Source organism: Phyllostomus hastatus, unplaced genomic scaffold (assembly GCF_019186645.2).
Source record: "Phyllostomus hastatus isolate PE091 unplaced genomic scaffold, TTU_PhHast_1.1 phas_scaffold_46, whole genome shotgun sequence".
NCBI lineage: Eukaryota > Metazoa > Chordata > Mammalia > Chiroptera > Phyllostomidae > Phyllostomus > Phyllostomus hastatus.
In genome coordinates, this window is record NW_025334032.1 from 16,753,872 (window position 1) to 16,768,784 (window position 14,913).

The window sequence follows — 14,913 nt, forward strand, 5'->3', positions numbered from 1 at the left end:
AAGAAACCATAAAAGCAACATCAAATGCCAGCAAAATTCTGGAAGTGGTATTAAAAAGATGACCTGCAAACACACAAAAATGACACCCATGGGTAGTCACTATAAACCAGTGATTTTCAACCAGTATGCTGCAAGAATTTTTAAAACATGCAATACCTGATGATTTAGTAAGGGGCACTGAACTCCTTTCCCTTAGATTGTCAAATTTAAAAATGACAATAGCCAACATAACAATAGCCGTCCAGTGTGACTGAATCAAAATTATTTTTGTCAACTCAGCAATATATATATTTTTTGGTGTGCTGCAGAATTTTAGTAATTAATTTATGTATGCCATGAGATGAAAGTTTGAAAAATCACTGCTATAGACTTAAAAAATAAATCACTTGAAAACTGCCTTCACTTCCTTTTTGTAAAACTTAGAACACTGAGCCTCTAGACAGTACATCTAAGTTTTAGAAATCCCTGATGCCAACCTTAGAGATGGCACAGTATTTACTAAACTTGAGAAAAATGATCAGTCATTAAGATGCCAAGAGATTAAAACTAGAAGATGGGTTAAAACTAACAAAATGTTATTAAGGTCCTGGCTGGTCATGAGAACCTGAGGGTAATCTCTTCAATTCCCAGTCAGGGTACTTGCATGGGTTGCAGGCCAGGTCCCTGGTAGGGGGTTTGTGAGAGGCAACCACACAACGATGTTTCTTTTGTCTCCCTTTCTTCATCTCTTGCTTCCCTCTCTCTCTCTCTCTCAAAAAAAAAAGGAAAGAAAAAGAAAGAAAGACTATACGAGGTTCAAAAAAAAATTGAACACACACACAAAAAAAAGCCTAAGAAAAATCTGAATCTGGTTTTATACTAGTTTATCTAGAAAAATGAGAAAAACTGTCTACTTCAAGATGAGTCAATGGTGTGTTGGGGGGGCCAACAAAAGGTCTACTGGGACTTCAAGGGTTACTGAGTGCCTATCATACCAGTCCCACTGTTACCTAATAAACACGACCTCTGAGATTCAGACTGAGTACACGACACCACAGCCACCCGAGATCCTTTCAGGAGCAATGCCACTATGCCTAAGAAATCCAAGCAACACTCTTACACATGAGAGAGCTTGGGGACATTGAACTAGGTGAAGAGTTAACACATATGGAGGATTGTGAGTGGGAATCTGAGGGACTCTAGTACTGGAAGCAGAGTTCAGGAGAGAGTTCCACATAGTGCAATCTAGAGCAGCTCAGAGGATGGGGGGGTGGGGGGTACACAAACTTGTTACCTGTGAAAAATACAGAGCTGCTAAAAATGTTATATGAAAAGTGGGCTTCTAGATTTTAAAGGGTCTGATAAGTAGCATTAAACAATTTCTTTAGCTCTAAATTAGATGCTATGTAACAATTTAATGAAAATTAACATACAGAATATTCTGCACTTAAATTCCATATTAAAATTAAATATTACTACCGTACATGGATTGTCCATATTTTATTGATAAGATTAAGCCACAGACTAAGTAAATAACCTGCCCATGGCCAGAGAGATGAGGTAGCAGAATGTGTAATCAAGCCCCTACTGCCCTTTCTACTGGGAGAAAGGGGGAAGAAAGGAGAATGCAGGACCAGGAAGGAGACAAGCAGAGAGACAGGCAATGCCTAATGTATACAGTTACTGAATAGGTGGATGAAAGTAACAAAGGAGCAGAAAAGTCTGTATATATATAAAGGCACCCAGGCAAGGAGAAGGAACGAAGAAAAAGAGGTAGCACAGTAAACCTAAAAATTGTCCCACCTCCTGAGTTCCAGTTTAGTAACAGAAACAGGTTTAAAATCCAGTGCTCTCCCTTTACCATCCTCTCTATTAAAAGTCTACTATGGAGAACAAATTACCCTTCTATCCCTCACTCCCCTTTCCCACTGATACTTGTGTTAAATCACTGCTAAAACACCTTTCCTCAATTACTTACTTTGTAAGCAGGTAGCTGTGTTATCTTTAGGAGAGGGATCGCAACTACTTTATACCTGGATATCATAAAAGACTGAAAATTAGGAAAGACAGAAAAGAGGAAATAAAAGTTTCTTTGTATACAGTAGGCCTTTGATGATCATTAGTAGTAGGAAAAAGGTATAAAAGGTAAAGATAAAGGGAAAAGAAAAAAGGCATAAAGAATGGCTACAAAGCCCATGGCACATGTCCCTTAGACTAATCTTTCCTGGGGCAGGGTGCTAAGATTGGGGGATGCTCCAATCAGACTACCCGTGGAGTTCAAGCAAGTTCCCCATAAGCCAAGCACTCGTCTTGTGGATACCGGCCACCCCCTCTACGCCCACCCCCTGCCCCCACAACTTGTGTGAACAGAATACTGAAAACACACCATAAAAAACTGGCACTCCCATGTTCATGTTTGTATGCTTAAATACAAAACCCTTGCATCTGGTGTCCAGGAGTCATTTCCTATATGACACATGTCTACTTATCTGTATTGTCATCACCCCTAACTTGTATCTGAAGCAACATTAACCCACGTTGGTCACTCTAAGGCTAACTTAACCATGCAGATGATTTAATAGCCATTCTTTTGCTATAGTATGGATATGTTTCTACAATTGTCAGTGGAAATTAGGCTAAGGCAGCTGTGAGCAGGAAAGCCAGGAAAGCTGGACTCTATGACAAAGTCCTTCAGTTACAACTGTAACCTTGGGCAAATCACTTTGGGTCAGTGTGGATCCCAGGAAGTCATATAATAGGTGAGAAAACTTTCCTATGTGAAAGGCCTATTATCCACAAGTAACTCAATAAACATAAATTCCAAAGAGCCCACAGGCAGAAATATCAAACTCTAATTAGGGCCTCAATTTAAAACTGAATACCATGTAATTTTACAACTGGAAAAAGAAAACAAACCAAACCAAGTCAGTCACTAACACTCCCTTACCGGTTTGTTAATGCTGGCTCCAGCTTGAATCAACCAGATGAGGCACTGAGGATGTCCCCCAAAAGCAGCAATGTGGGCTGGGGTCTGTGCATAACGCGTAGTGGAGACATCAAGTGTGGCTCCAGCTCTCACCAACTGTATTAAGCACTCCAACTTTGAAAACAGCACAAAGAGAAATGAAACATATATAAATGGAGGTATACTACTAAATATTACTCAAATAATCTAAATTGTACAATGGAGATTAAGTGGCATTTTTAATCAATTTTTTTTCTGTTTATGAGAACAAGGCAAGCCATTTCCCACCAATGCTATACAAATTTTAAAAGGCATTTAAAAGAACACTCTTCCTTATTAAAAAGTTGGCACATAAAAATATGAAGTCAAAAAAACCTAACACTACATAAATTTAAATATTTTGGTTTTTCTACCATTGAAAAAGACAAAATAAGAGTAAACTGCATTATTCAGATTTCTATCAAAACTAGGTTTTGCCACTTTCACACACTATTCTAAAGTATAAAAATGTTAAAGTGGTAGGTTTTAAAAAAAAGTTTTTGTAGCCATAGGAAACTGCATAGCCAAAGGCTGTTTTCTGGTGTCTGCACTATTGTACATCTTTACACAATGGAGCATTTGACGAATACTCAATCGAGGCCCATCCTTCAGATTATTTTTTCCAGGAAAAGATGTGTAGAGTAAGCCAGAGGCCAGGACTCAGTCTTTTCAAACCGATTGTACAGGGGAAAAAAATGCAGAAAGGGCTAGAGCATAGCTAAGTTCTATACCTGTTCGGTGACTAAAAGGAAGACAAGGAGTCAAGATAAGACTGCAGCCAGGTACCAAATTATACTAGCCTCTGGGTAAAAGAACTCATCACACTCAACAAACATTTAATTAATGGTTAACATATGCCAAGCACTGTCCAAAGAGGCCTGTTGTTCTCAAGAAATTATACTTTTCCACCTTCTGTGTCCTCAGGAGCTGGACTCCAGACTGCCTTGTTACCCCCTAACAAGGAGCCATGCACAATTACTGAAAAAAGTTCTGCCATAATTCTTTCTCTTCCAGAGGGCAGACCTCAAATGAAGAATAGCTATGCATTCATCTCGCCTCATGTCTCCTATCCTGTTTCAGAAATTTAAGCCTTTCCTTGCAAAGGGCAAATTACTGCCATCAACGTTTTTGTGAGATGAGTTCTCACAGTTGGGAGTACACAGATTTAAAACATGATATCTGTCTTCAAGGAACTTGAATCTGGGAGTGGCGGCTGATAAAGAGACAACTTTGGTATATATTTTTAAAAGATTTTATTTATTTATTTTTAGAGAGGGAAGGGAGGGAGACAGAGAGAGAGCGAGAGAGAGGAAGAGAGATATCAATGTGCGGTTGCTGGGGGTTATGGCCTGCAACCCAAGCATATACCCTGGCTGGGAATCGAACCTGGGACACTTTGGTTCCCAGCCCGTGCTCAATCCACTGAGCTATGCCAGCCAGGGCGGTATATTTTTATATACTGCCTTTGTTAAGGTACTGAGTAAAAAAAGCTAGTGATAAATACTAGTGATAAAATGAACAGCTGTCTAATCCAACCAAAAATGAAACAAGGATGAAAATCACTGGGCATGACAAAAACATCAATTGAAAGCTCCCTGGACTTAAATCTGTTACCTATCAGTTCAATTTAGGAAATTGGGTTTGAAATTTTTGAAAAATATTGTTCAATAAGATGGCTTGTAAAAGCAAGGTATAATTAGAGATTTTAAATGTTTATCGAGTTCTGGGATCAAATAAGCCTCATAAAAGGTTAATTAGGTAATTTGTGCACAACTGGCTCATTTTAGAAATACAAGCTTGAATGTTGGGAATAGTTTATAATATGCTAAATTGGCACTTGCACAGTGTAGCCCTGATTGTATATGAAAGAAGGGGAGCTGTTTTCAAGGGGTGGGAGGTATTTAGGGGGAACTGAATTGGGAACCTATAGCACTGAATCCTGGCCCAATTTCTGTTCAAACAGCTTTTTCTCAAAGATAGAATGATGCTCCCTATAGCCTAGGAGTGTCCAACCTTTTGGTGTCTCTGGGCCACACTGGAATAAGAGTTTTCTTTGGCCACATGTTAAATACATTGTGGCATGGAATCACAAAAACATCTCATAATGTTTTAAGAAAATTTACAATTTTGTGTTATGCTGCATTCACAGCCATCCTGGGCTGCATGCAGCCTGCAGGCTGCAGGTTGGACACCCCTGCATGGCCTCTTCTGTATCAAAAACAATACAGATACAATAATTAAAGACAGCTGAAAACACTACAGTGTCTCTAGTTACAACATCTGGTTTCTGAGGTTAATCTACTACTCATGTTTTATAAAAACAGAGACTTTCAAAAAGTAAGTTTTACTTTTGTCATAAAACACACATAACATGAAATTTACCCGTTGAAAATTTTTAAAGCAGTTATGACCATTATTTATCCCTAGAGATACCTGTAGGCACCCCTGGGCCAGTAAATACATACTCTAAATGACCATTTGAAATGAGGCTCAAGCATTCTGTAGAATGTACTGGATTGTCATACAATACTGTATCATTCTCTACAAGGTAGGGAGGATAGACATCAACAGGGAAGCGTTTTCAAAAAAGCTGTCGTTTCCCGTTACTAGGGTGTCTTCCCCCAAAACACGGACAAAAAATGTTGAGAATCAAATCTTTGAGAGTTACCTACAGTTTAATGTAAAATTAAACCAGAGCGAGATGCACTCAGGAGAGAGATAATGCCTCAGATCACCGATTGCCTTGGGAAATCTATTTACATTCAAGGCTAGAAAGAGAAGGGCGGGAATGAGAGCTCTGCTACTTTTAAAAACTGATTTCCCGTGGGTGCTCATTTTCAGCAACTGGTACTGTATAGTCACACAACTGCAGAGACTAGTGCCTTGGGATCTTACGGTTAAGTTACTTGCCTCCCCCCACTGTCACAACTCCCTTTCAGTTCTTTCAATAAAATAAACTCCCTACTCTTCCATTTTGTGAGGGGAAACAGAAAGTGTTTCCCAAAAGATACAATCGTATTGTGAATGGAGCACCGAGTCAAATAAAGCACATTCATCAGCTAGACGTTCAGGTCTGTCTTGAAACAAAGTAACTTATTTCCCATTATCTTGCATCTATTTCCGGAAAAAACATTTCTTCAATTGAACCTCATGGTTTCCGAGGGGACCATTTTTTAATGCCCATAGATTTTGGCATATAAATCTTGGTTACTTTTGAAATGCACCGTGTCACTTTATGACTACTCCTCTGATTTAAAAAATCCCGTTTACTGCACAGGCGAGGAAAATGTTAACTAATCTTTAAAAAAATTAAAGTAGCAATCTGTTCTCAAATGATCACAGGAAAATCATTCTATCTAATTTAACATTTTTACAGTAATTTACACGCAAGATAATACAATCATCATTGGTTTTACTAAAACTGGACAAGCTAAGTCTCAGAGGCAAACATTACATACAAAATACCCAAAAAACATTTTTTAAGTGTTACCATTCATCTTACACAACGGTCTGATGACTACAATTCAACCAGGTTATCCCACCACCGAAATCATCCGAAATACAACCTTCTGCTAACACAGAAGCTGTCTCCAGATAATTCGTGTACACGCTCGTTCAAGCGGGAGCAGGGGCGAGGGGAGAAGGGGGCGCCTCCGTAGCAGCCCCGGGCAGCAATTCCGTCAGCGGGAGACGCGCAGACCCCTTCCGGCTCCGGCTCCCGCGGACGCAGCTCGGCGCTGGAAACACTCGGCATTTAAGGAGGCTAACCCGGCCCACCGGTCCTCCGCGTTCCGCGCGGCTCTGCTCCCGACGCCGTAATCCTCCCCTGGGTCAGAGCGGGAGCAGTAAAACCACCAGGGCCCGCAGTCACACAGCGCCCGGATCCCGGCCGCTCCGCGGCTTTCCCCAGAAGCACCCGGGCTCGGGCAGGTCGCGCGCCCTCAAGAGGGCTTCGTCTCACCGCTACCCAAACTGGCCGGCCGCGGGAGGCCCGGGCCCCCAGCACAGGCTGCGGGGGGGTGGTCCCGAACCTCCCATCCGACTGTAGGCGCTAATCCTCAGTCGGCCAAGGGCGGCGCACCCGGGAAGCCGGCGCCTCCAGGAGGCCACCCCTGTTTGAAACCTGGAGAGCCACACAGCGCCTCAAGTCCCTCGGGGCGCCTCTGGGCCCGCTCCTTCCCCATAGTGCCGACACGCCCCAGGCCCCTCTGAGCACCGCCGCAGCGGATCCCGCTTCTGCCGGCGCTCCCGGCACTCCCCGCGCCCCCAGCGCCTCAGCCCCCATCTTCCCGACCCTCACGGGAAAGCCGCGGAAAATGGCGTCTTAAAGCGCCCGCGCCCACCTTGCCGAAGTGCGCGGCCCAGTGCACGGGCGTCCAGCCGTAGAAGGAGTCCTCAGCGGCTAAGTGGGCGCGCGGCGTCTGCTGCAGCAGCGAGCAGAGCGCGGCCAGGTCCCCATCGCGGCAGGCGCGGTGTAGCGGGAAGCGGAGCGATAGCAGCTCCTCGCTGGAGAAGCCCGCTTCCACGCCCGGGCCAGCTCCCGCCGCCGACATAATTCGTCACCGAAGAGTGTGCACCGGCGGGCCGAGAGGACACGCCGGTGACCACTAGAGAGGCCGCCGCCGCCTGAGCACAAAGGAGCAAAAGACCGCTTTCAGCTCGGCCGCCGCCGCCGCGTCCCGCCGGCTACCCAGAGGAGCGCGCACGGGGGGCGGGGTGGGGGGCGGGGCCTGCAGCGGCTGGGCCTGAGGCTGACGCCTGGAGACGCGGAGTCCGGAGGGAGGCCGGAAACAGTGGAGGTGGGGCCTAGTGGGGCAAATGACGCGGTCTACCCCTGGACTGGCGGAGGCTGAGAGCCACAAGGACCCGGGGTGGGGCCCGGGAACGAGCAGTGGTGTGGAAGCCGTATGGGTGGAGCCAGCAGCGGTGGGTGGGGCCGGGAGTAGGGGCGGGGCCTGGCGCAGTCACGGTTTGGGGCCGAGGCCTGGAACTGCGGGGTCTGAGGGCGAGGACTTGGAGCTGAGGGCAGGTGGAGGAATGTGTTGAGGTGTCCCCCTAACTTTGCGGGTCCGGCTGGTCCGCCGGGCCCTTGGCCGCGACCCCTGCCCAGGTGAGGCAGTGTCCTGATCGTCCTGCAGTGGACGGCCCAGTGGCAGGGCCTCCGAGTTGGAATTTTTGTGACCTCCCGGCAAGTGGAATGCCTGGTCCCCAGAAGGTTTTGGACGCGCGCCTGTAATTTGCTCAATTAATCCTACGTGGGAAACCACTGCTCCTTCAGATATGAGAATACAGTCCGAGAGCGGACAACTAGTTCCCGCGCTTTCTGCCCTAATTAGGGCGCCTGCTGGTCGTTTGCGAGAACAGACAGTAAACATACAGAGAAAGAAACACTGCTGCGTGCAAAGAAATGCTAAATTCTCTTTTAGTGACTGAGGACTATATTTTTTAAATAGAATTTCTTTCTGGTGAAAACTATAGAGCATTTCCCAATCGGAAAATAACCACTATTAACATTTATGGATATTATAGTACTTTTCCAATCATGTAGTTGATTTGTATATATTCTTTTTCCTTGTGTATATTGCTTTCCTTTTTTTCTTTTACAAAATTCTAATCACAGTAATTAAACTAAGTAGGTAACTACATGTCTGGGAAAATAGTGGTGCATAAGATAGCACATTGCAGCATTGGTTAATATAACAAGAAATTAGAAGCAATGCCTAACAGGGAAATTGTTAACGGCGTAAACATAAGAGCTATCCTATTCGTCCAACAAATGTGTTGAGTACAATGGTGAATAAAACACATTGGAAAATGCTCTAGATCACAGGGGGCAAACACAAGGCCCACAGGTGGAATCCAGCCCTCCCCCTTGTTTTATCCCACAGGCACCTTGTTTCCAGCTGGCAGCAGCACCTAGCTCTCGCTTAACTGTTAAGAAGTAGTTACATTTATACAGTCCTAAAATTACGTTCTGCCCTTTGAAGGCAACCGAGAGGCTGATGGGCCCTTGGTGAAAATGAGTTTGACACTCCTGCTCTAGATAAAGTGAGAAAAAATAGCAAGTATTTCTACTCGGTGAGCAATTACAAATGAATGGGAAGTATGAATGAGATTTATAATGTTTTTTTCTCAAGGAGTTTATAATCTATTAGATGAGGCAAGAAAGAATATTTCAGTAGTCCAAGCAGTACTCTTTTCTTCAGACTAAAAAGGTAGAAATATGCTATGAACACCTTTTAAGCTTGATCCACTCCAGAATTCAATCATTTTTGTTTATATACACTATGCTGATATTAATCAAATTATCTATTTAAGATATACACCCTGATAACAACTCCTACACTTCCTGGGAAAGAGGCATCCCACTTTGCAAAAGGTCAAAAAGCATGTCTTTTGATCCATAATAAGGAGAGGGAGGGATTATTCCCTCTTAGCTGCATTCTGCAAATGGTAAAACTGAGACATAAATAAACTAAGGAACTTGCCCAAGGACAAAGTTCCTGCATCCCTGCAACAGAGGTTAGAATACCAGACTAGTTTCCAGTCCACTGTTAATTTTTTTAGCCTTTGAATTTATTTTGCATAAAGACAAAAATAAAATAGGTTATAGTGATGGAATTCTTAGAGTGCATCCTTCCTCAATATGATTTCTTGATTCTTTAGGGTTACTTGGACTGTATACACATTTAGGTAGCTGTAGAAGAATAAACCAACATATATATGATGGTGGATCCTTAAGATATGTCTCAGGATAATTGTGTATAAGAAAACTATAAGGGGGAGTCTATTGAGTATTCACAAATGCCAATATTCCAATTGGTTGGTGCCAAGTTTTGCCCAACTCTTAAAATTTTTACTAGTTTCCAATATTCTTTAGGACTCTTGTTTCTAAAAAGTTCCAGAAAAAGTGGGGAGGGGGGAGGTAGATTTGTAGCTCACATCCTTTAATTTTATTTGGCAAATCAACCACAAATAAGTGACAAAGACTCTGTCCTTGACCAAACTCTATTCTGACTCCCCTGAATTTCAACTAGGCCTCGATTTTTGGACTTGTGCATTTCTCTCTGCATTGTCCAATTTTAACAAAAACACTAAGTTGGTTTAGTTAGAATCCCCCACACTTATATATGATCCTTGATGTCTAATTAGGTTCCTCATTCCCCACAACCCTCAGGTGGAATCTGCCCACCCTGGCCAGCCCTCAGCAAGAATCCTGTTAGGTTGGTTTAGCCAGAGTTTCTGATGTTTAGTCGATGTTTCCTCTTAACCATTTCCTGTTCATGGACACCCACCTTGTGTTGTGGCAATACATTCCAACTTGTCCGTGCTATATTGAGAATTGAATCCGATCTCTCCCCTACTGCAAGAAATAATGGGGTCTTCCCCATTGTAGTAGTTCCTACACCCATCATGACGGCCCCGCTTCAGTAAAATCTATCTTTTTTTCTTTTTTATTAATTTTTTGGGGTAATGCTGCTTAACAAAATTATACAGTTTTCAGGCGCACAATTCTATGAGTAAAATCTACTTACCAACCCTTAACAAATGTCACTGAACAATTTTCTCCTTTAATTGTTTGAATAATAATTTTTTCCTTCAACTTAGCAAATACGGGTATTTGAAGATGTGATTCAAATACATGAAAGAAAACAGGAAGACTCAAGACTCAATATATCAAAACCAAAACCAAAAACTCTGTGTTTAGGATTGGTGTTGTGGTTTTCCAAAAAAGGATCATGTTTTGTGAGAAGCTTCTCAAATGGAGCAGGGCTCAGTTGAAGGAATGCCCCAGTCAGAAACGCACACAAGTGTCCACATATTTGGTAGACGTTGGTGGGCCTCTTCTGAGCGCTGTTATTACACCTGGAACATAGTGAACTTGTGACATGGGAGATGAGTTGGAGAGGAAGGCAGGGCCCCAAGTTATACACCATACCAAGAAGCTGGCTTTAACTCCTGAAAGTGTTGGACCAGTGAGGGGCCAGGTAAGGCGAGGTTATGGGTCTCGTACAGATGCCCAACTTACAGCTGATTCAGGAGATGCCACTCTGATGGTGCCTTCACTCTGGCCTAAAAGTGGGACCGGAGTCTTACTATTAACTCATCTACATCTTCTCCCCTCCTATCCATCTCCCCATGCTGCCAGACCCATCTTTTAAGAAGGCAAATCTGTAAGAACAGTGTCTTGGCCTGTTCAGGCTGCTATAACAAAATACCACAGCCTGGGTAGCTTAAACAACAGAAATGTATTTCTCACAGTTCTGGAGGCTGGAAGTCTGAGGTCAGGTTGCCAATACAATTGAGTTCTGGTTAGAACTCCCTTCCTGATTCCTAGGTGGCTGCCTCCTTGCTGAGTCCTCACTTGGTGGAGGGGGAGAGGTCTCTCTCATGTCTGTTTATAAGGGCACTCATCCCATCATGGGGGCCCTACCCTCATGACCTCATTTCACCCTAATCCCAGCTCCAAAGAGCATCACATTGGTATGAGTTTTGGGGAGAAACAAATATTCAATCCATAGCAAACAACTTCCCAGACTTTGGTTATTTAGATACCACTTCCATGTAAATTTTTACCACATCTACGTGGATTTTTATATCCATGTAGGATCTGTACTAATCATATTTTTCTTAAAATAGGTTTACTTTTTAAAATTTATCAACTTTATTCACATCCTCTTCATTAACGAAACATCCATGAGTTGTGGTGCTAGTTATATTTTTGTCCCTACACATTTAAACAAATATGTGACAAAATAAAGTTTGTTCAAGGCTGTCTACTAAATTTTTGAAATGAAAGTTGCTTCTGCCAGAGGCTTTTCCCACCCCATCCCCAGTACAGTCTCTCTGGTTTGGATTGAGCTGTGTTCCCCAAAATTCCTGTATTGACGTCCTAACCCCCAGTATCTCAGAATGTGACTTTATTTGGAAATGGGTTTGTTGCAGATGTAACTAGTTAAGATGAGGTCATAGTGGAGCACAGGCTCCTAACTCGATGTGACTGGTGTCCTCATAAAAAAGGGCAATTTGGGCCCAGATGCACACATGCAGGGAGAACACCATGGGAAGGTGAAGTCAGAGACCACAATAATGGGGCAGAAGCCAAGGAACACCAAGGAGTGCCAGCACCACCAGAAACTGGGGGAAGGCCTGGGACAGATTCTCCCTCACAGCCTCAGGAGGAACTGACCTGTGGACACCCTCACGCTGGACTTCTGGCCGCCACACTATGAGAGATTACATTCCTGTTGTTCAAGCTTGCTGTTTGTGGTACTTGTTATGGCAGCACCAGGACACTAACACACCTCCCTGTCCTGGTTCAATCTGGAGATGCCAAAGGCTAGGAGGCTCAGTGCCCTGCTGAGACACTGTGAATGCACCTGACTACTCAGACTTCTTCCAAAAGCCATGGCCCTGGGAACACCAGGAGCTTTCTTCCCTTCAAGACACTTTCAGGAGGAGAGCTTCCAGATGTCTAGAATATTAGTTTCTTGTCACCCCCAACTGAAAAAATTAGAAAAAAAATGAGAAGTAAATGTTACTCATTTTAAATTATGAAATAAACTTGTAAAAACTGAAAAAAAAAATTAATGAAATAAATAAAATCTTGATAATGAAGAGGTGTGCCCTGAGACTGACTCTCCACATGCGTGGCTCTCCAGAGGCTCTAAGTGTGAAAGCAGGTGTTTTCTCCAGAGATGACCTCTCTCTGCTCTGGAAGGGAGACCCCAGGCAGGTCAGAGAGCTTGCTCTGAAAATTCTGTGCTTTCCACTTTGTATCAGGTGTTCTGTTGAAAAAATAAAGGATAGATGTCTCTCTCTCCCTTTCTCCATTTCTGTCTCCGTGTCTCTCCATCTCAGTCTCTCTCTCTCCCCGTCTTTCTGTTTCTCTTTCACTTTCTCTCTCTCTTACTATTTCTGTTTCTCCCTCGATTTCTGTCTCTCTTTTCATCTCTGTTTCTCCCTTTCTGTCTCCCTCTCTCTCATTTCCTCTCCATCTCTCCCTCTCTGACTCTTTTTGTCTTTCCCTGTCTCTTTCTCTCTCTCCATCTCTCTGTTTCTCCTCTCTCTCTGTGTCTTTCTCCATCTCTTCCTGTCTCTCTCTGTCTCTCTCTCTCTCTCTTCATTATCACTGTATCCATTGCACCAGAACAATGCCTTATTCATATTCAGGTCTCAATACAAATTTGTTGACTGACATGAAATTGCAAGCTGAAACTCCTATCAGTTGGTAGCTCCTTTTCAGAAAGGGGAGACCTGCTATGGATTGGTGACCTAGGTTACAAAGAATATTAAGATTCTGGAATCTAAATGATTGTCCTGTGTCTTACTTATAGCTTATTTTAAAAAGTGATCAGCACTATAATCGAAAAAAAAGCTTCAATTCTTTTCCTTCCTACATAAGCAGTTCTTCCCTCCAGTTCTCCACACATTTGGTGACGTTTGTCACATTTGGTGGATTTAGATTCTTATTCTAAACCTCCATACTTCTGGTCACCAAAGGTGTGGAGATTTAGAATAAGAGATGTTTCTAGTGTCTCATCACTTAGGAGATCACAAGAGCTTTAGGAAGTCTTCTGGGAACTGGGGACAGAGGCCAACATATACTTTTTTAAATTTCACAAGCACACGTGCCCTTAAAAGAAAATAACACCAAAGGGACTATGCTCCACTCAGAAGCAGACTTGCGATACAAAATACTTGGGGTTTGGGAGGGGGTGAAAGCTCTGAAGAAGAAAAAGGAAGCAGCAGGCTGCTCTGGTACCTGCCATCCTAAAGACAGAGGCTGACAGGGGCTGCTCCTGAGGAGGGTCCTGCTGACCACTGAGGATGACCATATGTGGTCTCCCGACCCTTTGATCTTTAACTTGGCAGTCATAAAGTCCTTTCAAATGTGTCAGTCTATCTATTTCTTAATTTCCCAGTGTTATTACTGGAGAGAAAAAGTCCCGAGTGAGTCATCACTATTATTAAAATGTGCTTCAGCAGTCCCGCTGGACTGAGTTGGTGACCTCCCTCCACAGACCTGGCCAGGAAACCCGCACACTGCCATCCTGAGGCCAGCTTCCCCTGAGACAGAACCACAGGCCTCCGGCAGAGACAGCTATCCGCGCTCTCTGGACCAGACCCTGGCACCTGCTGCCGTTGACACCTATCCTGTCTTCCTCGCCCTTCCTGAAATTTCCACTGTTGAATTTATTCCTTAAGAATGTTCCAGAAACAAGAGCATTTAGCCTGACGGGAATCTCTGTTACCAAGGATAACATAATCCCAAATACCTGCTGAAATAACAGGAATTAAGTTGTCAAATTAAAACCACTCTTGCCCATCATCAACAGACAGAGCCTTTTTTAAGTGAGTGGATGCAGAACTGAGGCCATGAGAGCCAGAAATGCACAGGCTACCAGGGAGTGGGGCTGGAGCGGAAAGCTCCTGTCACTCGGGTCCCAAGATGGTCTCTACCTAGAAGACAAACACATCCCACTCCATTAGAACCCTGTGCCCCTGGTCCTTTCAAACAGAGGAGTGATCTTTGTGGCTGATTGTGCAGCATGAGGGGGAGCAGCCAGATTTGGGGATAGAGACGCAGTGCCATCCTGCAGTGGTGGCCCAGAGCACTGTGGCTGGGTACTTTTCACCTCTCCTTAATGCCAACCTTTCCACTTTCTCCATTTCTGAGGGCAGGATGATGTATTAGTAAAGTAGACGAACGGCTCTCCCTTGCTGGAGGAAGCATCTCTCAGCCTGTCTAGCTTAGTCTCCTCATTCATTAACAGAAGACAAAAAATACCCAATTCTGGCAAAATGGTCATTGGGAGGGTCAGATGAGATTGTGGACGTGTAAAGGATTTTTAGGTTGTGAAGATGCAGGTTATTAAATGTTCTGCAAAGTACCTTTATTATTTACCCTGCTACTAAGCAATATATGA

General features: G+C 43.7%; 1 protein-coding gene across 1 annotated transcript in view; it reads right to left on the bottom strand.

The window, feature by feature from the left end:
- The window catches only part of ANKRD10 (ankyrin repeat domain 10), a 34,045-nt gene extending 26,352 nt beyond the window's left edge, over positions 1 to 7,693 (bottom strand). Inside the window, exons 1-2 of the mRNA XM_045821701.1 lie at positions 7,327 to 7,693; positions 2,927 to 3,079 (exon numbers count right to left, since the gene is read on the bottom strand). Coding sequence (XP_045677657.1) covers positions 2,927 to 3,079; positions 7,327 to 7,536 — 363 coding nt within the window. The 5' untranslated portion in view covers positions 7,537 to 7,693. The remainder of the gene's footprint in view (positions 1 to 2,926; positions 3,080 to 7,326) is intronic.
- Between the last annotated feature and the right edge of the window lie 7,220 nt (positions 7,694 to 14,913).